The sequence below is a fragment of the Cryptomeria japonica genome, chromosome 11 (assembly GCF_030272615.1).
Source record: "Cryptomeria japonica chromosome 11, Sugi_1.0, whole genome shotgun sequence".
Classification (NCBI taxonomy): domain Eukaryota; kingdom Viridiplantae; phylum Streptophyta; class Pinopsida; order Cupressales; family Cupressaceae; genus Cryptomeria; species Cryptomeria japonica.
This window is the reverse complement of record NC_081415.1, coordinates 510,451,695-510,476,290: the sequence shown is the minus strand read 5'-3', so window position 1 is coordinate 510,476,290 and position 24,596 is coordinate 510,451,695. Positions and strand designations below refer to the sequence as shown.

At 38.8% G+C, this 24,596-nt stretch overlaps 1 protein-coding gene across 1 annotated transcript; it reads right to left on the bottom strand.

The window, feature by feature from the left end:
• Nucleotides 1-559: 559 nt before the first annotated feature.
• LOC131035763 (protein MAINTENANCE OF MERISTEMS-like) lies at nt 560-19,259 on the bottom strand. The gene is made up of 5 exons (XM_059214658.1): nt 18,806-19,259; nt 8,597-9,694; nt 8,267-8,332; nt 740-808; nt 560-598 (listed from the first exon to the last, which is right to left on the bottom strand). The coding sequence occupies exons 2-5, from the start codon at nt 9,680-9,682 to the stop codon at nt 560-562; spliced, it is 1,260 nt and encodes a 419-aa protein (XP_059070641.1). The 5' UTR covers nt 9,683-9,694; nt 18,806-19,259.
• Nucleotides 19,260-24,596: the final 5,337 nt, after the last annotated feature.

Below are 24,596 nucleotides of genomic sequence, written 5' to 3'. Positions count from 1 at the left end.
TATATAAAATGACTCTTCAAAATCACATGACCTTTTCAATAATCATGTTGTACTCATTGTCATACATGTTTAGGTATGAAGATGACACTTTTTACCTTCATAGATGATCTTCCAATTCACTTAAACACACATAAATCTCATGCATAATCTTAATTTTTGCCACATTATTGTAGGCTATGTTTAAGATTTTTTTTTTGTTTTAAAACTAATTGTCATATATCCCTAAAAGAGGCCTAACTTATCACACTATGACTTAGAGCCTTATGAATAATAAATAAGATGAAGTTTCACACGAAAATAGTATTTAAACTTTACAAAGTTTAAATCAATTATTGACACTAAGAAACTAATATTTTACCATAATGATTCACCTTGACAATATGTACACACCTTAGGTATACATCACATAACAATACACATACACCACATATGATTCATTTAACAACTTCACATGACATACGAAACAAAATGAGATCACAAAATGAGTTACTCGATATAAAAGATTTGAGTCTCTGTAAATAAATTAAGTTGGCTCTACTAGTTTTCACAACAAATATCACTATGCATATTCCCCAATTCCACTGGCCAACCAATTAACCTACACACTAGATTGCATAATTAGTTCATCATTAAAATTTCTCATAGTCAAAGAATTTATAATGTTAAAATATAGTATTTTCGTAAACAATATGTCATCACAAATATATTGATAAGGTTTAGTTCCATTAAAGATATATACCAATAGATATTCATGCATAATTGATCTAGGTGGATCTCGAGACCCTGCAAATTTAACTGTTCCAAATGTCTGCAAAAGCAACACCATCACAAAGATCTCATCACCATGATTCCAACGACATTCGTTTTGTCGAAAACAGAGCTCGTACACCAAAGATATGTCTGGTCAAATATGAGAGTTGACTATGATACCTATCCATTCCACATTCCCTTACGTTCACAGAAGCCGATGACGCCTCCATAAGTCAGCCACATAATGCACCTTTACACGTTGAAGCCTTTATACACAAACATAGAATAAAACGAGTCCTGATAGATGGAGGAGCAGGTCTAAACATTTGTACTTTGAGCACTATTAGACAATTGGGATATTCTGACAAAGCTGTGAATTTTACAAACCAAATCACCATCAAGGCTTATGATGATGAAGAGCGCTCGTCCAAGGGCACAGTCACCTTACCGCTAAGAATAGGGCCAGTCACAAAGGATGTGGTTTGTCAAGTCCTAGATCTAGATCTCACGTATAACATATTGCTAGGACGTCCTTGGATTCATGAAATGAGGGCAGTCCCATCAACATACCATCAATGCATTAAGTTTCCTCATAATGGAGTCGAGGTAACAGTCAATGGTGATCCAAATCCATTCATATATTGCAATAACTTGAGATCACATACTGAGACTATCATTCCCAGTAATCGTGAGGCTACTCCTTCTTCAGCATACATTGATCCTGAGTCATTAAAACCCTCGACATCCAAACAAGGTGAACTTAGAAGCAAGTTTCAAGACAAAGGCATGGGAGAATACACTTTGAATCAGACAATGTTTTTACGACAAGTCCTGAGCTCCCCAAAAGAATATGGGAGGCCACATCCTAACAAGCAAATCTCCATCATGATACTCAAATGGGATCCTACCACCTTTCAAAGATGGGGCGAACTAGAAGAGGAAAATTTATACAAAATGCTTTATAAAGATAGTGAAGAGGACACACATGATCAGACTATTATACCCTGTGAGAACTATGGCAAAGGATTTAAAATTCTACAAAAATTCGGGTATGATGGAAAAAGCCCTCTCGGGTTACGCAAAGAAGGTGTCATGGAGCCCTTACAACCTGAGCTAACTGCAAGAAGGGAACGCTCCAAGGGACTCGGTTTTCTGAATTCCAAGATTCACAATAAAAGAACAAAAGAGGCATGGCGAATCAAAGTTGCCGAAGTTCAACAAGAGGATTATCTTTCCACAGATTCTAATGAGTGGGAGTGGGGTTCAGACAAATCCTCCAGTGACTATGAGCTCACCGAGACATTCAGAGAGCCAGATGAACCTACAGAGGAGGAGGAATTTTACAAAAAGTTCAGAGTTGGTCAAGAACCAACCCATAAGGATCCCGCACAGTCTTTGTTTCAAGGTCCTAGGTTGAAATCACATAGGATGAGGACACCTGTCCCAGAAGGCGCTACTAGTGATGACAATTTGGATTCGCTCACGATCGAAACTGATGAGGAGAGTGCCATCGATGACCTCGACGATTGCCTTGACATACCTGAATATAACCACATCTTCACTATTAGTCCAGCAAACTCTGAAAACACTAATGACCTTCCCCTTGTTCACCCCCAACTCATTGACTGGGATCATGAAGGACCAACACAATTTGATACATTTCAAAATGACGAAGCTATTGTCGACTATCTTGGCATTCGAGATGATCTTCCCCCTGGAGACCACAAAGCAGGATACACCATAGAACTCAACAACATGGCATACTTCGGTGAGGGTGTCGAGCCTTCTAGTCGCAAAAATGTGAAAATAAAAACAAAACAAGGGTCTTATGGCGAAAACCACACTGTGGCGCTGTCTGACCCCAAAAAAGTAAAAAGAAAGGACGTATCTGAGGGCGAAAACCTCTCTGAGGCACCCGAAGATGGAAGGCTCGACATTCTCCCAGCATCATATGAGGAAAAATCATCCATGTTGGTAGAAGAGACTATAAAAACAAACATTGGTACAGAAGAGGTTCCACACAACATATTCTTGGCGCAATCATTGACAGAGGCCGAAAGGGCAAAATTCATAAGATTCTTCAAGGAACGACAAGTCAATTTTGCATGGTCATACGCTGATATGCCTGGACTGGATCCGGATTTGGTAATGCATCATTTGACAGTCAAACCGGGGGCAAAGCCAGTAAAACAGAAATTAAGGAAAATGCACCCACAAGTGGCATTACTAGTCAAAGCAGAGCTGGAGAAATTACTGGATGTCGGATTCATACGCCCAATTGATTATTCCAAATGGATCTCCAATCTAGTACCTGTTAGCAAACCAGATCGCAGTATCTGAATATGTACAGACTTCAGAGATATCAACAAGGCTTGTCCAAAGGACGATTTCCCATTACCAAACATAGACTTGATCGTTGATCTCACAGCAGGTCATGAAATGTTATCCTTAATGGACGGATTTTCTGGATATAATCAAATCAGGATTGCACCTGAAGATCAACATAAAACATCATTCACTTGTCCATGGGGAACTTTCTGTTGGAACGTCATGCCCTTTGAGCAAAATGCAGGCGCCACGTATCAAAGAGCGATGACTACTATCTTTCATGATCTCATGCACATAACCGTGGAAGATTATGTTGACGATCTTTTGGGAAAGTCAATAGACAGAGATACACACTTGGACATACTTTCAGTTGTCTTTGATCGGCTGGAAAGATACAAGGTGAGACTAAATCCAAAGAAATGTGTCTTTGGAGTAACCTCCGGGAGGCTCCTAGGATTCATTGTGTCTAAAAGAGGAATCGAAGCCGATCTAGCAAAGGTCAAGGCTATCTTAGACATGCCGCCACCCAAGAATATCAGTCAACTTCGGTCTTTACAAGGGAGACTCCAATCCATACGAAGATTCATAGCACAACTTGCAGATAAGTGTAATCCTTTCCAGCACCTGCTACACAAAAGCATCAAGTTCAAATGGGATGAGAACTGTCAACAGGCTTTTCAGGCGCTCAAAGACTATCTTTTGAACCCACCAGTCTTAATGCCACCCATTCCAGATCAACCGTTGCTACTTTACATATCAGCTACTCCAACGGCACTGGGGGCACTCCTAGCACAACAAATACTTGACGGCAAGGAAAAGGCAGTCTATTATATCAGTCGCACATTGGTGGGATATGAGCTAAACTACACACCAATCGAGCGTGCATGTCTCGCTGTGGTCTTTGCTTCACAGAAGTTACGACATTATATGCTCACTCACAAGACTAAGTTGATTGCCAGAATCGATCCACTAAAATATCTTCTCAACAAAGCTACACTTACTGGGCGGCTGGCCAAGTGGGTAATGATTTTGAGTGAATTTGACATCGAGTACGTAGACAGAAAAGCAATAAAAGGACAAGCAATTGCAGATCAATTGGCAGATGCTCCCATGATAGATGATGTTCCTCTACAGTCAGAATTTCCAGATGAAGCAATTTTAACAATATCACATGTGAAGCCATGACAACTATATTTTGACGGCTCATATACACAGTATGGGGCAGGAGCGGGTATACTCTTTATAACTCCTCAAGGCGATTCTATACCAAAATCATACCGCTTATCATTTCCTTGCACCAACAATATAGCGGAATATGAGGCATTAACAACTGGATTAAGAATTGCAGTTCAATGGAAGATCCAGGAACTTCAGGTTTTTGGGGATTCTCAACTTGTCATCCGTCAAGCAACTGATGATTACCAAACAAAAGATGAAAAACTAATGCCTTACAAACAACTGGTAGATGATCTGAAACAACACTTCGCAAAGATAGAGTTTGAGTAGATACCAAGAGAACAGAATCGTGCTGCAAATGCCATGGCTACAATGGCTTTGCTCATTGATCTACCACAAAGTGAGACCTGCTATGAGTTCCTGGTAGATAATCTGCTGATTCCTTCATATGAGATCACTTCTACAGAAATGATATGTGTTGTTGGTCCTGAATCCCAGTTATATGGTTCCATATTCACATACCTTCGTGACAATATCTTACCTTCCGATCTATCGAACAATCAACGCCGCACTTTCATTCGACAATCCTCTCGATACGTCATTTTAGCTGATATCCTATACCGACGAGGTCTAGATGGAACCCTTCTTAGATGTTTAGAGAGTGACGAAGCTCAGATTGCGTTACGAGAAGTGCATGAAGGGATATGTGGCCCGCATACTAGTGGTCCTACTTTGGCCAAGAAACTCATCAGGACTGGATATTACTGGCCTACTATGGAAAAAGATGCATATCAGTTTGTCAAGAAATGTAAGTCGTGTCAAATTCATGGAGACCTCATACATGCACCAGCACAAGAACTACAACCACTTGCATCTTCTTGGCCCTTTTGTTAGTGGGGACTCGATCTCATAGGCAAGATTCACCCTCCTTCTTCCAATGGACATAAATTCATTATCACAACCACAGAGTATTTCACAAAGTGGATTGAAGCCGTGCCTCTCACACAAGTTACAGGGAAACAAATTGCTACCTTCATTTTGAACTACATCATTTGCCGATACGGGATTCCTACTTCCATTATTACTGATAACGGGCGTTCTTTCAAAAATCAGGATGTTTGTGAACTCTGTGACCGCTTCCATATCTCCCATCGTTTCTCCACACCATATTACCCCCAAGGTAATGGCCAAGCTGAGGCGTCTAATAAAATAATTCTCAAAATCTTTAAAAAGACAGTCGACGACGCTGGTCGTAACTGGCATATCCAACTCAATCCTGCACTTTGGGCCTATCGTACAAGTGTCCGCACACCTACAGGAGCTACACCCTACTCACTTGTCTACGGCGCTGAAGCCATCTTGCCTATTGAGGTCGAGTTACCTTCTTTACGGGTCTCTTTGAGAAACATAATCAACGATGAAGATTACAGGGTCTCTCGCTTACAAGAACTAGAACTGCTGGAGGAACGAAGACACACTGCTTTCAATCATCTCAAGGCTTACCAACAAAGAATGAGTCGCAGCTACAATCACAAAGTCAAGCCTCGCATATTTGAGGTAGGTGACTTAGTCCTCAGAGAGAACCCCAAGAATCAGCAAGACAGAGATAAGAAGGGCAAGTTCGAACCAAACTGGCTTGGTCCTTACATCATCACAACGGTATATGGATCTGGGGCATATCAGCTTTCAACTACAGAAGGTGAATCTTTGGAGGATCCTATCAATAGCATGCACCTTCGCAGGTTCTACACATAGCTCGTTGGAATATCCTAATTCAAAAATACAAAAAAATCAAAAATACAAAAAAAATTATAAAACAAAAAAAATCGTTACTTGGTGACAACCTGACAAACAGGCGCCTTGTGACACAAAAAAAAATTGAAAAATCGAAAAAAGTAAAGAGAAATAATTTCGTCCAACGGTGAAAACCACTTCGGTGGCGCCCTGGGCAAGTACCATGGTGAAAACTGGGTTCCCAGCGCCATGCGTAGAGACTTTGCTCCTCCCTCCTTTAGGATTCTCTTCATCCTTTCACATTGCACACACTCACAACTTATTCATTCATAATAAACTTGCCCAGTCCCATCATGGCTTGTTATTGATCTACCCAAGATTGGTTAGCCATTCATAATAAACATCCCTTTCTATCCATAATAAATTAGATCCTATCTGTTACTACGGCCAATTCCTACGTCTAGTGATGGGTGTGGAACTGAGAACATCACATGTTTTGAGGAGTATAGTTTCTTCCAGCTTTCTTCAGTCTATCTGCGCACAATCCGCAATAAAGCAACATTTGCATCACAGATCCGCAATAAAGTTTCATCTTCTCCGCAATAAAGTATCAGTTTTATGGATTCAGTCAGTTTCAGATGAGACACAGTAGCAACAATGGGCTTCAACAAATCAAATCTTTCAACAGACTCAGACAACATATGGTTCAGTGCCATCTATCCTTTTTGTGAAAGTAAACATTGTGACCATAATCAAATAAGACTTATACAAGTGACAAGGGACACTAAACTTGAGGACTACAGTGGATGTTGGTGTCGAGTCTTGGTTTTCTTTTGATTTTATCTTTTTGGTGACATGTCTTTTAGCTTTTCCAGGATGTCTTTGACTAGAGATTCTATCTCCAGGATGTCTTTGACTAGAAAGGTGAGGATGGGGTATCGTCACCTATTTGTATTTGCTGTCTGTCGATTGTCTTTTAGTAATGCTATGACTTGTCCAAGGATATGAGGACACTGTGAGTCTAGTATGAACTGGGGCATTCCTTGTTTGTTACTGTCTTATCTCTATGCAAACGGGTACAATGACTTTCTAGGTCGAACATATGCCTCGATTGTCATAACCTATCTTGCCATAATAAAGCTCAATGATGATAATGCACAAGAAGCTCTTTCACTTTCATATCTTCTGTCTTCCATCCCCCTTTCTTGATTGACTTCCATCATCCTTCTCGAGTCCGCGTAGCCCGCTATCACATGACTGAGTATAATGACACACCAAAAACATTTGCATTTCATATAGTTACACCTACATCACCACATATAAGCATTTCATACATACATATAGATATCACAATTGCATCACATCCTGCATGCAACACATGTTAGCACATCTCACATTTTCATTATGTAAATAATCATTTGCATTATCATATTCATTTGCATTACATACATTCACATTTGCATCATGCATCGCATATACAACATAAAAGAACAAAAATATATTACATTGCATCATATAAGCATCCATATCATAAAACATGTATCACATAAGAACATCTCATCACATAAGGTACACATGCATATAGCTACCGCAAAAATGGTGATTCATCTCTCATATATAATCAAATGTGTCATGATACAATGATGTCAAAAGAATCATATGGCTACAAAATCACCCGCAGGTGTCTACAATACAAAAATGATACATATACTGATACAAAGGGGAGCCCTCTATGGCTATGATGAACTCCCTCCCTCGGAGCCGCCTGGCCTCGACGGAGCTGAGCTGTAGATGGACCTGCTCCGGGATCACCCTGCCTGTCTGGTGGTGGTGGAGGACCCATGACCCCACCACTAGATGCCTGCCTCCTACGACTCCCTCCCGTAGCCGTCGCTGTGCGCGATGGTCTATGGAAGCTCCTCGCCCGCTGATCCGCTGGCACTGCACCATAGTATAGGTCCCTCCAATACCCAATCTCCTCTCCGGCTCGCAACACATATGCGTAGCCTGCCCCTGCATCCTCTGCTGCCTGCCTCCCTGCCCTCAGAGCTGCCTCGGCCTCAGTATATCGCTGGATGGCCTGGTCTCTCTCTCGCTCTGTGTCCCTGAGCCTGATCCTGAGGCGATCCCTCTCCCACTCCAAATCCGCAATCTCGTCTGCCTGGCCCTGGCAGATCTCTCTCAGCTCTAGCAGCTCATCCTCCTCAGGATCACCACCCTCAGCCTCTTCCTGTGGCTCCTCCTCTGCAGGTGCCTGCACCTGTGCCTCCCCCTGTACCTGTCTAGGTGCCTGAACAGGTACCTGTCTCTGACCCTGCCTGGGAGCCTGCACCTGTCCCTGTCCCTGCACCTGTCTAAGTCCCTGTGCTCTAGGACCCTGTGCTGCTGGTATATGTAGGGGCAATCCACCTCGACCCCTCACCACCTGAGCTGCTCCCTCCTGTCCTCCCTCCCTCCGAGGTGCCACTCGCCTCTCCCCCACTACTCCTCTCCGCCTCCGTCGGCCCCTGCCTCCATCCCCTCCACCATCATCATCATCATCATCCCCTCCAGCCTCTCCCTCCAACAGCTCTCTCGGATCTGTCAACCTCGGAAATGGATGCTTTGCCCAATACGCAGCATACTCTGTGTCCATCCCTGCATCCTCCACCTCTAGCCACATATCCCAAGGTAGTGGCAGCATCTCTGTCATCTGTGTCACAGCCTGATCATATGATAACAGTGGTCTGAACTGAGCCTGATCCCTGACTGTACGGGCATACATGCCCAAACTTCGCGGCATCCTCTGGATCCTGCCGAACTGTCTCCCAACCCTGTCAACCAGCTGCCTCTCCAGTATGTAGGGCATACGCCCAATCAGATACCTGCTCCTGAACGTATAGGGCAACTCCACGGCATCGTCCTCCCACTCCTCGCACCCCAGGTACAGCCTCCAGATAACTATATCAATGTCATCTATGACACGCCTCCAATGCTCCAGTCGACCAATCCGAGGCTGTGATGTAATCATATCATACAGGTGTACAAAACTCCGTCCCTGCCCTCTGCCTCTGAAGTGGATAGGCCGTGTGATCGGAAGGTGCTCATAAGCCCATACCTGTAACAGTGTCACTCTGCAGCCCAAGCCCACTGATCCATGGTAAACAAACTGATGTAGCTCATAGTACAGATGCGCCAAGACACATGGCCCCCATGCATATCTGGTGTGCTCAGTCACCAGTGTCTCTAGTGCTCCTCCCCAGCCCACTGCCAACCCCCGTGTAGGCCTGTTTGGACACAAGAAACCACTGATGGCTCCTCCAATAACAGCTGGTAACGCTAAACCTGTCGCGGTCATGGTATCCCATGCCACGTGCCCTGCTCTCATCTCCAAACCGGGATCCTGGAATACTCGTCTCAGTGCCTCCCCGTCTCCATCTCGATCATATGGAATCAGCTCTCCATCGATCGGTATATGCAGTATCCTATATACATCCTCGAGGGTCACTGTCATCTCCCCCATAGGCAAGTGAAACGTGCAAGTCTCGGAGTGCCATCTCTCCGCCAGTGCAGTCAGCAAACCCATGTTTGCCCGAAACTCGGGCACATATAGCACATGTCTGAGGCCCATCTCCTCAATAGCAATCCTGTCCTGAATCGACAACTCTGGTCGCAATCTCTGAGTCGACGGGAATCTCTCCCGTGACTCCAGCATAGGCAGATACTCCTGCAGTCAACCAATCAATCATGTCAGTTATCGTGGCATTCACTGTTCATCACAAAATGCTACTTGTTACCTAAATGCATACGCTTACCTATCCTAGTGACACTCACTGTTCATCACAAAGTGTTGCTGATTATCCTAGTGGTGCTCCCTGTTCATCACAAAGTACTACGTGTGTGACATTCCCTGTTCATCACGAAGTGTTACTCACATTCGCACTCCCTGTTCATCACAAAGTGTTGCCTATCTTGGTGCTCCTTGTTCATCACAAAGTGCCTTGATCTATCCTAGTCTTCCTAGAGGACCTGCTTGAGTGTATCCTCTCAGCAGCTTATCCAATCGACAGCGTATGTTCATCACAGAACTGCCGATTTGAACTAAAAGACTTAAACCATGCATTTTTGACACACAAACGCGCTTTAAACTCATAAACGCGCTTATAAACTGCACAAACGCGCTTCTGCAACACAGACGCGCTTTCTGAACACATACGTGCCTATCTCATGCACAAACGCGGCCAGGGAACACAGACGTCCCTAAAGCGCACAAACACGTCTGGAATTCGCAAACACGCTCGCATTACTCACAAACGCGGTTCCAGGCATAGACGCGCATGGACCCGACACAGACGCGCCTGTTGGACACAGACGCGCATGGCACTGACACAGACGCGGTTGCGCGTTTTTGCATTTTTTTAACTACCCTATTCCTAGCGCATTTATTGCTACCTATTGAGCATTAATGACAAAACTTGAAATGCGTGAAAGTACGAGGAGGTTTTGTGGTACTCACTGGCTCTCCTGCATTTGCTGGCCTCTGGAATCGGCGAACGCGGTCGAATCTATGAACGAAGGCCATCGCTGCTGACTGCTGCTGCTCTTTTCTCGCTCTGCACTGTGATCTCGTGGGGGTGTGGATGACAATGAGGATGTCTTTTGCCCGTGATCTATCTTATAGCCTAGCCTAGCCCTCACCCTCATTTCTCGAGTCAGTATTCTTCATCCTGTGACTTTGTCACTTTATTCGGTCAATCCCTTCTAGCCTTTCTTTCTTATCGAGAGATTGTCTTCAATCTTTTCCGACATTTTCATCCAATCTCCCGAGGGGGCATATCATTCCCATTCTGGGGCAACTCTGTATCAGTTCATCTTATCTTCTTTGAAACAACGCAACAAGCCGCATTGTCTCAAAGAGGGGCAAAATGTAGACACTCAAAATTGTCATGTCTAATTAAAAAAATATTTTATTTATTTAATTATCTAAGCCTAATTCTTCTATTAATTAAATAAATTTTTATTTATTTAATTAATTCATTTATCCTCTTCTAGCCTTATTTCTCATTTAAATAAATACATTTATTTATTTAAATTATCCCTTTCCTAAATTAAATAAATATTTTATTTATTTAATTGTCCTACTTCTTCTATTAATTAAATAAATCTTTATTTATTTAATTAATTCATTAGCTTTTTCTACCCATGACACATGTCATTCATCTCTTAATTCATACACTACCTACCTCTTTCATTATTTTGGTATTTCTTCTACCTACCCTCTAATCCTAGCCGACCTCTCTTTTTACACCTCTCAATCTTAACCCTCCATTTCCTATTGTGTCTTCTATTTAAGGAGATGCTTTCTTCATTGTCAAACCCTAACGACTGATTTTGGAGTACTTGGCTACACTACGATCCTACTTGCAACCACATTCCGTTCTTTGTTGAGCTCTTGTGCATACAAAAATCTGAGAGCAAATATATCAAGCAAGATCAATGGAGATAGGAAGAATGGAAATCAAAAACCCTATTGGACATGTGATGGTATAATCTTTGTGATTTTGAGTTATTTGCATTGTCTTAGATAATCTTCATATGTTATGGTGGATCTTTGTTCATTGTTAGGCTAGGGTTTGGTGGTTGAATTCATTTTAGCCTTTCAATTTTGTTATTATTGTTATCCATTTTCACCATATACAATATATATATATATATATATATATATATATATATATATATATATATATATATATATATATATATATATATATATATATATATATATATATATATATATATATATATATATATATATATATATATATATATATATATATAATGACTCTTCAAAATCACATGGCCTTTTCAATAATCATGTTGTACTCATTGTCATACATGTTTAGGTATGAAGATGACACTTTTTACCTTCATAGATGATCTTCCAATTCACTTAAACACACATAAATCTCATGCATAATCTTAATTTTTGCCACATTATTGTAGGCTATGTTTAAGATTTTTTTTTTGTTTTAAAACTAATTGTCATATATCCCTAAAAGAGGCCTAACTTATCACACTATGACTTAGAGCCTTATGAATAATAAATAAGATGAAGTTTCACACGAAAATAGTATTTAAACTTTACAAAGTTTAAATCAATTATTGACACTAAGAAACTAATATTTTACCATAATGATTCACCTTGACAATATGTACACACCTTAGGTATACATCACATAACAATACACATACACCACATATGATTCATTTAACAACTTCACATGACATACGAAACAAAATGAGATCACAAAATGAGTTACTCGATATAAAAGATTTGAGTCTCTGTAAATAAATTAAGTTGGCTCTACTAGTTTTCACAACAAATATCACTATGCATATTCCCCAATTCCACTGGCCAACCAATTAACCTACACACTAGATTGCATAATTAGTTCATCATTAAAATTTCTCATAGTCAAAGAATTTATAATGTTAAAATATAGTATTTTCGTAAACAATATGTCATCACAAATATATTGATAAGGTTTAGTTCCATTAAAGATATATACCAATAGATATTCATGCATAATTGATCTAGGTGGATCTCGAGACCCTGCAAATTTAACTGTTCCAAATGTCTGCAAAAGCAACACCATCACAAAGATCTCATCACCATGATTCCAACGACATTCGTTTTGTCGAAAACAGAGCTCGTACACCAAAGATATGTCTGGTCAAATATGAGAGTTGACTATGATGATGTCAACATGACCATACATTGATGTGACATTGCATGGACCAATTGGAGAGCATCACGTGTCATCTATATGATGAAGTGGCACCTGAGTCAATAATTGATGTTTTAAATGATTGAGCTATCAACGAATCAGGTGGTGCCACATGGCACCTCGAGGTCACACTAGATCGATGAGCGGTTGAACAAAATTTCGTTAGGAGATTCAACCCCCAACCTTCTCCTATGCAACCATCAGGTTCAACGTTGAGGCAAATGACATAAACTTAATATTAGAAGAAGAAGAAGAAGAAATTATTTTAACGTCCACGAGACTAAATATAGCCCAGCTTCTCAACAATTCCCTCACTGAAAATATTGTCCCAAGAGTTAGCTGTCAAGATGTTAATATAGTTGTCCCTGTTGTCCTTGAAAGATGCACATTCTAAAATGAAGTGTATTTTCCGTTTCTACTTTACCTGTTGAGTAGAGAATGCACACTCTCTCCTCCCAAACTTTTTTAGGTCTTTTCCAACGACCGGTTTTACTACAAAGCTGGTGAGAATTAGTTCCTAATTGAGCAATAAGGATTTTGGCTCTCCAAGGAATGTTGGCCCCTATGTACGTCTTGTAGTGATAATTACAAGTGGGGTTAAACTCTTCAATATAGAATTTTTTCTTTTCCCCAAGGTTTTTATCCCAAGTGCACATGCGAAACTTGTCTATAACAAATGCTTTTATCTCCTTGCTATTGGTGGGGCACACGTTCAAGTAGATATTCCATTTACTTAACCATTTGTTATTTTGTTGCATCCAAGTATTCTTTCTTTTGCATAGAGTATTATTAAAGACAATCCTAGGCCATCGGTACTCATCCATTCTCTCGATTATTTTTAAATAACTTATGAGTCTCGTCGTAGAAATAGCCTCAATGGGTGCTGCCCCCACTTCACTCAACATAATGTCATAAGATGCTGAATTTTTAAGCTTGAACTTGTTTGTAATCAAATCTTTTTGAATTTTCTCAATTTGTTTCCATTGCAAGATAGAAGTAGTGTTTCCCCAAACTTCATAGCCATAAAGGACAACCAGAAGCACTAAAAGACCAAAAAGAATTCAAAAGGTCTTCTAGTCCCATAACTCAGCCTCTCTGCACCTATTCTGAAAGGCATAAAATGCTTTCCACCCTCCTGAAACTCTCTTGTTTCTGCACCCTTCCCAACTTAAGTTTTTGTTGAATTCAATACCAAGGTACTTGTAATCTGTTACTTCTTCAAGAGTATTACCTTCAAAATAGAACACATGCTAGTCATGTTTTCTTTTGGTAGAAAAAATCATCACTTTTGTTTTGATGATGTTAACTTGCATCCCCACAGTTCTACAAAATTGCTCAAGGGAGAGTAAGTGTTCTTGTAAAACAATAGAAGACTTAGCAATAATGACAAGGTTATCTGCATATAAAAGGAGTCTTATGACAAACTTGCCCAAGTGAACACCATCCCCATTTTGTAAGTTTAACCAAATTTCGAGTTTGTCAATGTATAAACCAAAAAGTGTAGGGGATAGAGGGCAACCTTGCTTGACGCCAATGTCACTCCTAAAAATTTCTAAGATGCTAGCCATAGTTCTGATTTTAACTTTGACTTCTTCATACAACATATGAACAACTGCCCTGAGATGACTAGGAACTCCAAGTTCCTCCATTCTGTGCCAAAGTTTGTCCCTAGGGATCGTGTCAAATGTTTTTTTGAAATCTACAAAGCATCAAAAGACTTCATCCTTATGATCCCAAACTTTTTCAATGATGTGCCTTAGAGTGACACCATGATCAACCGTGGAATGCTTAGCTCTAAAACTAGCTTGACCTTTAGCATGTTTATAGCCTTTTTCAGCCCAACTGCTAATCTTTCTTTCTATCATACTCCCAAACAATTATGAAAATAAAGGATTGATCATAATTCTTCTATAATTGGAGGGATTGTTGATATCACCATTCTTGAAAAGAGGTATTGCTAAGCTAGTATTCCAATCTATGGGTAAGCCCTATTGAATGATACTGTTGAAAATATTTGTAATATGAGGAGCAAGGATTTTAATACCCCACTTTAGATATTCCGCTTGAATATCAACTAAGTCCTTTGCTTTGCCAATACCCATCTTCTTAATACGCATTTCAATCTCTTGAACAGTGAAAAGCTTAGTGTTGGTACCAAGGGTGGCGGGTCAACCTGAGAATCTTGCTCATAGAGTTTTCTAGCATAATTGAACCACTGAGATGCAGTAATAGTATTTTCATTTTGTTAATTTCTCGATTAGAGCTCCTACCAAAATAGGTTGGGGTTGTTTTTCCCAAGGGAGATTAACTCTTCTCTTCTTGTGACCGTAAAATCAACTTTTTTCTTTCTTAAAATCTACTTGTAGGCTTTCTGATCCTTAGAAGAATTGTCCAGTTTTCTATTTCTGGAACTACAAAATTTTGTTAAGTGTCCCGGTTTGTTACAGTGATAACAGGCCATACCAGATGATCTCCAAGGTCATGCATTGCCTCTTCCTGTTCTTCTTCTACAGTTCATAGCCACATGACCAAAGTTATTACAGATGGTGCAAATAACATTTGTTACCTTTTCCATCTCAAATGGCCTAAACCGGTTGTCGTAGGGTCTTTGCCAGTTTAGGTTTACCCGGTTGTCAAAGTTCCTCATCCGGTCACCATTTGGTCTTGGATGCATGTGCAGTACATGATTGTTTGCTCCATATCTGCACTCAACAGATCTATGTCCATACATTCCACATGTGAAGCAATGACCTTCAAATTTCTTGGACACATACCTAGCATTAGTATTGTAACTTGCATTTATGTTAGGTTTGTCTCTGCAAACATTTGCAGTGTGACCAGGTTTATGACAAACAAAACAAACAGGTTTAAAAACCTTCTTATTGGTAGGCTTATTGATCTTAGGAGCATATTTGTTCTTATCAATGTTTCTCTTTGTACCGGAGGATTCACCTTTTTCAAATGTGTGAAAACTAAGTCCAGAGATATCACCCTTCATCCTTTGTGATTGTATTTGTTCTTCCAACATGGTAGAACTTATGTTGAACTTCTCCAATTTCTCATTAGCTTCAGTAAGCTATTTGGTGAGATCTTCATTATGCTTTGACAAGTTCTCTCTCAGAGATGATGCAAGTTCAAGATCTAGCAGTAAGTTCTCATTTTCTTCTCTTTCAACAACCAAATGCTCATGCATAGTGACATTTTTCCGCTTTATCTTGGCAATCTCTTGATCTCTTTCCTTGATAAGATCGTCAGCAGCTCTTTTGGCTTCTAGTTCCTGACTCATGGGGATAGTGAGACCTTCTAGCTCTCTCCTCAGATTCAGTTTCTCACCGTCTAACTTTTCAACTTCCTCTGCTAAAGCATCAATATTGGCTTCATCTGAAGAACTATTATCAGATATCTCCAATAGTTGTTTAGTTAGCTCTCTCCTCTTGACTTGTGATGCTTTTAGTTTGACCCTAAGGGTTTCAAGCTCATTTTTGCTACCTTCTAACTCTCTAGCCATCTCAAAGTAGCTCATGTCCCCCATGGTGGTTTCAAGGCTCCCTTCTAAGCGATTAGGCTTCAAAGAAGTTAGGCTCTGATATCAATTGATGGACTTGAAAAGCACTGAGAGGGGGGGTTGAATCAGTGACACGAAAAATAAAACTTCTGCAAACACTAACTGGTAGATGAACTTAACAAAGCTTTTAAACACAATGCACACAATCCAAAATGATATAACAACATCCACAAAAAGTAAAGCATCCACCATAACACAAGTGTTTGTACGTGGAAAACCCAAATAGGTAAAAATCACGGTGAGATGGAAATCACAACTTAACTATTTGCAGTAATAGATAACTGACCGGTTAAGGTCTACAAAGTGCTATGCTAGGAGCGAATCTTGTTAGAGATCCGAAATCTTGATTAGAATCTTATACCCTGTTAAAGGAAATACCCTGTTAGGAGTAACCTCGGTGGAAGATTTCTGAATCCAAACTAATGGATCACCCTGTTAGAGGATTTATACATTGAAGCTTGTTAGAGCTTACCCGGTTAGGGGATTTGATTCTGTTATAATTGTTAGAAAACAACAAGAATGGTTTGATCTGTTCTGAGTAGCAAAATACTTGCTTGATTAGATCCTTCTAAAAATATTCAACACTGCTCTTTTGCATACTCTACAACTTAACTCTTTTGTTTTTTTATTTTCGCACATAACATAACACTTTTACTTATATCAAAATATTTCATTGCGATGTCAATATATAGACCTTATGATTTCATGTCGGCCTTAAGAAATCATAACACAATTTCCTAGGAGTAGTGTATCTAGACAAGTGATCATAGCTCATCACAAAAATTACCGCCAAACAGTTGGTGCTAGTAACTCATCACAAAATTACCAAATACCGGTTGGAACAATCAAATACCGGTTTGAGTAAAACATATGAACCGTTGTCCTTGAATCTTTGCTTGATCTCCATCTTGATCTTCATCTTGATGCCAACTTAGTATAATTAAAGATTGTCTCTTATGCACATACCGGTTAACACAAAGTACCAGTTAGAGATTAACCACTAAGTATATTGGTTGACAGTGTAAATAATTAAAGGTACACCGGTAGTCAATATAATCATGTTTGTGTGTGTGTGAGTGTTTCATCAATGACAACATATGGTGAATACATTACAATCATCATCAAGCCAACACGATTCGCACACCGACAAAGGGGAAACTGATGAACAACAGGGACGCTCACTTTGAGCACGACTAGGGTAAAACGTAGGTATTATGACTATCTCCTCCACTTCCATCAGATTAGTAAGGTACACTTAGACCTGTGGAGCCAAGTGGAGACGATACCCCGTACCTACACGACACTTGTACCTGCAATTCCCTACGTCAACGAACCACATGTATATATATACAGACATAGAAAACACACCGGTGAAAGAGAATCGTGGCATTCCCTGTCTCACCGAAGTGAGTAAAGGAAAATCATCTCCTCGCATCCCATACACTTACAAACATGAAACATGAATATAACTCATCGTACGTATAAAATGAATATGTTAGTCCATGTTAATAATCTAATAAAATTGCATTTAACCATCAATAAGGAAATAATGCATGAAAACATACACTGCGACTCAAATTAAAGTATATCTCAACATCACATAAAGTCTAAATAAAATATCACAATTTAATGTATCCACTGAATAAGTCAACTAAAGTCAAACATAAGTCTAAAAAGTCTGATTGAAGGAAGGGTACTATAGCTACTATAGTCAATATTAATTGTGTGTGTTAACTACAGTTAACGATGAGTTAAAATTCAAATGAAAATCTAGGTATAACAACCATAATCTACACTATGATTGAAATGAGTATGATAAGGTCCACGATCAAGCAAAAATATGGAAGTATCCATTTAGGTACGAACAAAAATCAAAACTGAAAGGATAGAGAATTACTTCGGATGCTATACTTGCAAGTTTTGAGAACGCATAGATACACAAAGTGGGATCATAGCTAGGTTTGTGAATCACTCGACATACAGCCTAAGAGATAAGTACTTCATACAATGTTTGTGGATCCTGCAAGAATCGACTCATTGAAATTTTTCTAAAAAATTGACACCATTTAATATTGACTTGCAGGAACGAGGTAATTATTTTACTGCATAAAAATGATTTTGCTGAAAAAGCTTCAGAAGGATAAAATGCCATGTAGTCCACCGAGGAAAAATAGAATCCCGAATGCAGGTTGTGGGAATATTATATTTGTTGAAAGGGCTTTAGAAACTTTCATGCATATGCAGCGAGTAGTAGAGGTTACGCAGAAGATGGAAACGTTACAAAGACTAGAGAAAATTTCAAGTAGCTGCTGATTGACAAGAGTAATGACAAATTCTTTTCCTGTGTTCTCCCGGGCCAAAATGCATGCTTTCAAAATAGGGTATGGACGACATTAGAGAAAAATAGGGGAGAGAATTTTTCCAATCATTATAATTGATCTGTTATGCTTGCAAGAAAATAATGGAATCATGGCCGGCAACGTACCTGAAGCGTTTGACAGAATGCCCCAGAGAGATGTCATTTCTTGAGATGCAATGATAGCAAGATATTCAGAAACTAATTAGATTGGTTGTGCAACCTTTTTGTGTGCAGCCACGCTGTCAAAATGGGAGTCTTTGAACAGAGAAAGGAGTAGAGGGTTTTTGCCTGGTGTTGCAATTGCGAATGCCTCAGTAGACAGACACTAAAAAGTACTACCAATAGAATGCCTCCTAAAGACGTATCCTTACGGATTGTAATTAATGCTAGGTTTGCATCCACAGATTTGTGAACTTTCAAGCAAAAATACTTGACAGATGTAAAGCCAAATTCCACATCCTAAACCGGCATCCTTCCTCCTGTGTCCTCCGCCCCCAAAAAGAAAACAAGCCCCTCTATTGAAAATTACCTGCAGATGCATTGTTAGGCGTGGCTTCTCTACAGGCTACGTACCTCATGATTTCTGCCCCACCTCACCCCCCGCGTCACTTCTCTCTCCCCTAGGCTTTAATTATAAATGACTATCATGCCACCTAAGAGACGAAGTAGATGGAAAATAGTAATGGCATGGTGAATTTTAATTTGTTTATTCATTTGTTTATTCTGGTCATTTTTATCGATTTATTCTTTTCACATTCATTATTTATGGTGCTCATCCAAAAAGTAATTATTAAATTAACTGAAGAAAAGAACATAGTTTGGTTTCATGCAATTCAACCCATCAGAAAAATCCTTTCATTCAAGACCACCAGCATTTATTGCACAACTTTGCATTGCTCTCTAGAGAATTCGAGAACTGGTATACCCTATCATATTAATAGCAATGTTGTACTTAGTCTTACTTGTGCCCTCTCCTTTAGTCTTACTTGTGTCCTCTCCTTATTAATATGAGTTGTCTCTTCCATAAATGTTCCTCTGTACATTCCTAAATGTTCACACACTTGCATTATGACCACAGGTCTCATGGATTGTGTGTTGAATTGGTTCCTTGAACGATTCAATTGTGACCTCTTTCTCTTTTATTTAATTTTTATTATTCATCTTAGGTTGTTTTATATATATATCTATTTTCACCGTTATATTTCTTAATTATAATTGAATTATGTGTTATTAACTTTAATACATAAATGATGAATCATATATAAAATATGTAATTCTGATTCTATGTATCTTTTTTAATAAATAAATTTATTTATTAAATAATTCAAAATAATGAATTATAATAAACATGTGTATTTATGGTGAATATGATATCTTAGTTACATCATATTCTTGAGAGATCTATTAGATTTACAATCTTTCTTAATATAATTATTAAAATTTATTAATAAGTTACACCCATATTTAATACTAACTATATAGCAGTCAATTTAACATAACCTATATAGACATTAAAACTTATATTGGAATGTTATCTTATATGATCATTTATGAATTATAGTTCATAGTAATGAATCCTCCATTATACCATCAATCATTGAATGATCATTCTATTAAATTGTTGTTAAACTTCATCCCCTCTTAATAACATGCTCACTAATTAATAATGATCATTCTATTAAATTGTTGTTAAACTTCATCCTCTCTTATTAACATGCTCACTAATTAATAAATAATCAATGAGGGTTTGTAGGCTATAATGCCCATGTAGTTTGATGCTAACTCCTTTATAGACATAACTCTTTTGCATGAGTTAGATGTTTATACTTATCTGACTTTACATTACCATATTCATTGAATTTTTAGGTAATGTAATATTGTTATTATATCTGTAATGCTCCAATCTACTTGGAAAATTTCACAACACAATGAAAAACCCAATTATAGCTAAATTAATAAGACTCCTCCATGGAATACATGCAAGACATATCATCACTTTATTACTAATATACAAAGATATTTAGAATAACTTATTTTCATAATTATTTAAACTAGGTTAAGAATCCATACCTCTATTGGTGAAAACCTTATAAATATACATCCCCTATGAAATGAAGATTTGTTTTTTCATTCCCCGGACTCCTTCAAGTCGAACTCAACCAAACTCAGTCACAATAATTAGTAGAATACAATACACATATTCAAAAAACATAAACATACACATGCACAACATATCATAAAATAGTTAGATCATCTATCTCATAACTAGTAGAGGAAATAGTTTTCATATCATAGATTTATTTAACTCCTATTCAAGATTTACTTTTCACATATACTTTGATTTCACTATGCAACTTTTTCTCTGATTAGAGTTATCATATATAATTAACACTTGGTCCCTACTCTTAATCTTATTTTAAAATAACAAAACTATTGAAAGTAAGAAAAGTAGTAACCTTAACATCAAGAGGTTTGCTTCCCTCAACTTTCTCATTCCAAGTTTAAGGTCAGATCACCCTTAGTCAAAATTGTCAGTACAAAATATCATCATGGTCAAAGTAACATGAACTTATAATCATCATGTAACACCAAGTGTCTCCATTTACTTCCTTCATGATTTAAAAAGTCATCATATATTATCCTTTTAAATATGCACTCATTCTACACTAATACAATATATCAATATTCTCTTTTCTTTTTTTATTGCATTTCCAGCTTTATCTTGAAGTATAAAATATTCTATGAGTATCATCAAACTATTTTAATCATGCGACATAATCATAAGGAAGGTCTTATCATAAACTAGCTATTTAAATCCTCCGAATCAAGTACCCCAACTCAAAGTAGTATCAAAACATAAATAATTAATTTGCATCTAAAGCTAGGGCCTGACACCAACTATCTATCCAACTTCCAATTTAGCGCTTGATTTTGGTGGATTGCATTGATGGAAATCAATGAATCACCTTTCAAATGTACTTTCCTAGCATTCATTTCCTTTATCAATTCTAGACCCACGAGAGCAACTCTCATTTTTGCCACATTTTTGGTAGTAATCCCAATGAATCTAGACCTTTCTACAAGTATGGTGTCAAAAGCATCTCTAGCCACATAGCTTGGAGGCCCCATCATAACTGATTTGTATCTAGCCCCACTCTAGAGTTTACCACATGACATCTTCTCTCAGGTTTCTATCCTAACTAGAAGTTTTGACACCAGAAATGGGTGGGGCTTTTAGACCTTTGAAAATCTTAGTCATTCCATCATCCCAATTGGTGAATACACTTTCCTTCAATGATTTGTTCGTAGTTTCCGAATTCACTAATTCAACTGTAGTTGTTTCCATATTGCAAATGAATTATTCTTTGGGCATAGATTGATCCTAAAATCCCTTCTATCCCATTCTTTCCAAAGTTCCCAAATGATTGTAGAAGGGATTATGTAATGCCCTGCCAGGAACCCTGAAGGAAAAACCCACAACAAGGGTGAAACATTTTTTTTTTAAAGTATAAACATCATAAGTGCATTTACACAACATGCATGAAAACACAAGCAAAAGACTTACACCCGAATTTCTTAAGGGTTACCGATGAAGAATTAATGTTCCCAAAATAAATTCCACAAAACCATAATTCCACATATGCATCATTAACTCAATGATCACAAGTAGCCATAAGTACATAAAGATTCATCATTGAAAGATTGAAAGGATACAATATAATTCCACTTCAAGCATTTACAAACATCATAAAGGAAACCGATAAAAACATCCCAACATAGGGTTACATTGCTCTTCCAAAACACAGCTTCTCAATATACATATAAAGATACATCTCAACCAAATACAAGGTTACATAGGATCAATATTACAATGACCACATAGGTCTCCAAATAACAATAATCTCCAATCATGAGATGAAGCATGAGCCACGAACCATAGGAACACCTGCGAAGCCAATCCTCACATGAAGGTACAAATCCGAACATCCAATGGGAAGTGGCACTACCACCCAACCATGTAATTCCCAAAATGGAATCACCCCACTGTGCTAGGAGATAGCTGAGGACCCTCAAATAAGCATAAGAATAACATGGTCGACCAAAATAAAATGACTCCATGACAACACAAAATGACTCCACAAAAGCCAGGTGACTCAACATCACAAACACATAAGTGAACCAAATGAGAGAGTGTCATCGCATAGCTTAAGATGGATAACATGGTACAACCTCCATAGGTCCCAGCTCACTGTCCTGGTAACCTCTCCCGAACCTCCAGTTCCAACTAAATCTCATGCGGACCCTACCAGCCTTTCGTGAAGACAAGGTGATCGATTTTCCATTCTAGGCCTTCTCGCAACATTATGAGCCCTGTACTAGCACTCACCTATGCACGAGGTACAATTATCTTTATTAATGTTATGATACCACACACCTAATCAATTCATTAGATTACCAGTTATTATCTGACTTTCACTGGGTCGTAATGCCTACCACTTTGGGCGCAACCCCCAAGCGAAAGCCACTCTCTCAAAGGACATTAAACATACATGGTCACTCCCCGAGGACCCTATGGTGAAGCAGGCAACCATAACACCACTATCAAAAACACATGGTCAAACAAGGACATACTGACTCTTGGCTAACCATAAGGCAAAGACACTACATGGTTAAGACAACGAAGCCAACATATATCTCTTGGTCAAAGGTACCAAATACGCCACCACAGGACGATTGAACCATAGACCTTAATAACACATAATACACTTGCAACATCATTGATTGACAAATTAAATAAAACACTCTTTCCAGCAGTCAAATTATTCAAATTCCAAATCAATATTCCATCAGGAATGAAATCCACATTAAACATTCAACCAAATAAAAACATGAATTCCAAACAGGCAATTTAATTCGTTTCTAGAATATAACCAAATTAACCAATTTGAATTCTTAATTCATGCCTTGATTCTCATTGATAAATTTATTAACCACATAATAAATATTACAAGAAAATCACCTTGATTTTATTCAACACAAAATCCATTCTAAAAAAATATATTTCATTTATTAAAAATTAACTTAAAGCATTGACCGGTTTGAACTGGTAAAGTACCTGGTAACACGGGGGTTAAACCAACCCGCAGCAGTGCCACTGTCGGGGGCCGCAGGTACTACCTACCGGTAGTACTGCTGCCGACTGGTAGCATGCACTACCGACTAGTAGTGCTGCTACCGACCAGTAGCAGGCACTACCGTTCGATAGCACTGCTACCAACCGGTAGCGGTGACTGCCGTCGATAGCAGTAGCTACCAATCGGTAGTACTGCTACCGCATAGCAGTAGCTACCAATCGGTAGTACTGCTACCGCATAGCAGTACTACCGACTAGTAGTACTGCTACCGTGCGGGCAGCAGAGACTACCGTCCCGCATGGTGGGACTAGCCTGCCATGCGGTAGGGATGGGCAAGGAGATAAGACAATAAAATACATGCTTCCCAAGGCATTAAAACCCAATCACCCAATCATTTAAGCATGAAAACAATTGTTTTTCAGAACATTTCACGACACACACATACAAAATGCCAAATCCAATTTTCTTAAATGGATATTTACCAACAAGGTAAAAGATGAAATTTAGTCCCACAAGAACCCCAAATCTATGCAACATGAAACTAGAATGCACACAACAAGCTAAATCTAGTTCACTCTTTCCAAATAGAAGAGGTAAACAAGAAATTGATTTTCAAGATCAAACACACAACAGAAAGAGAAATGAACTGTTTCCTTCCCAAAAGCAAACATGAGATATAGATTTCACAAAACCAACAATAATAAACACTATTTCTTTCATTCAAATCATTCCACAAACATCTACAAGAAGATTGCATAAATTTTCACACACAGAAAACAAAC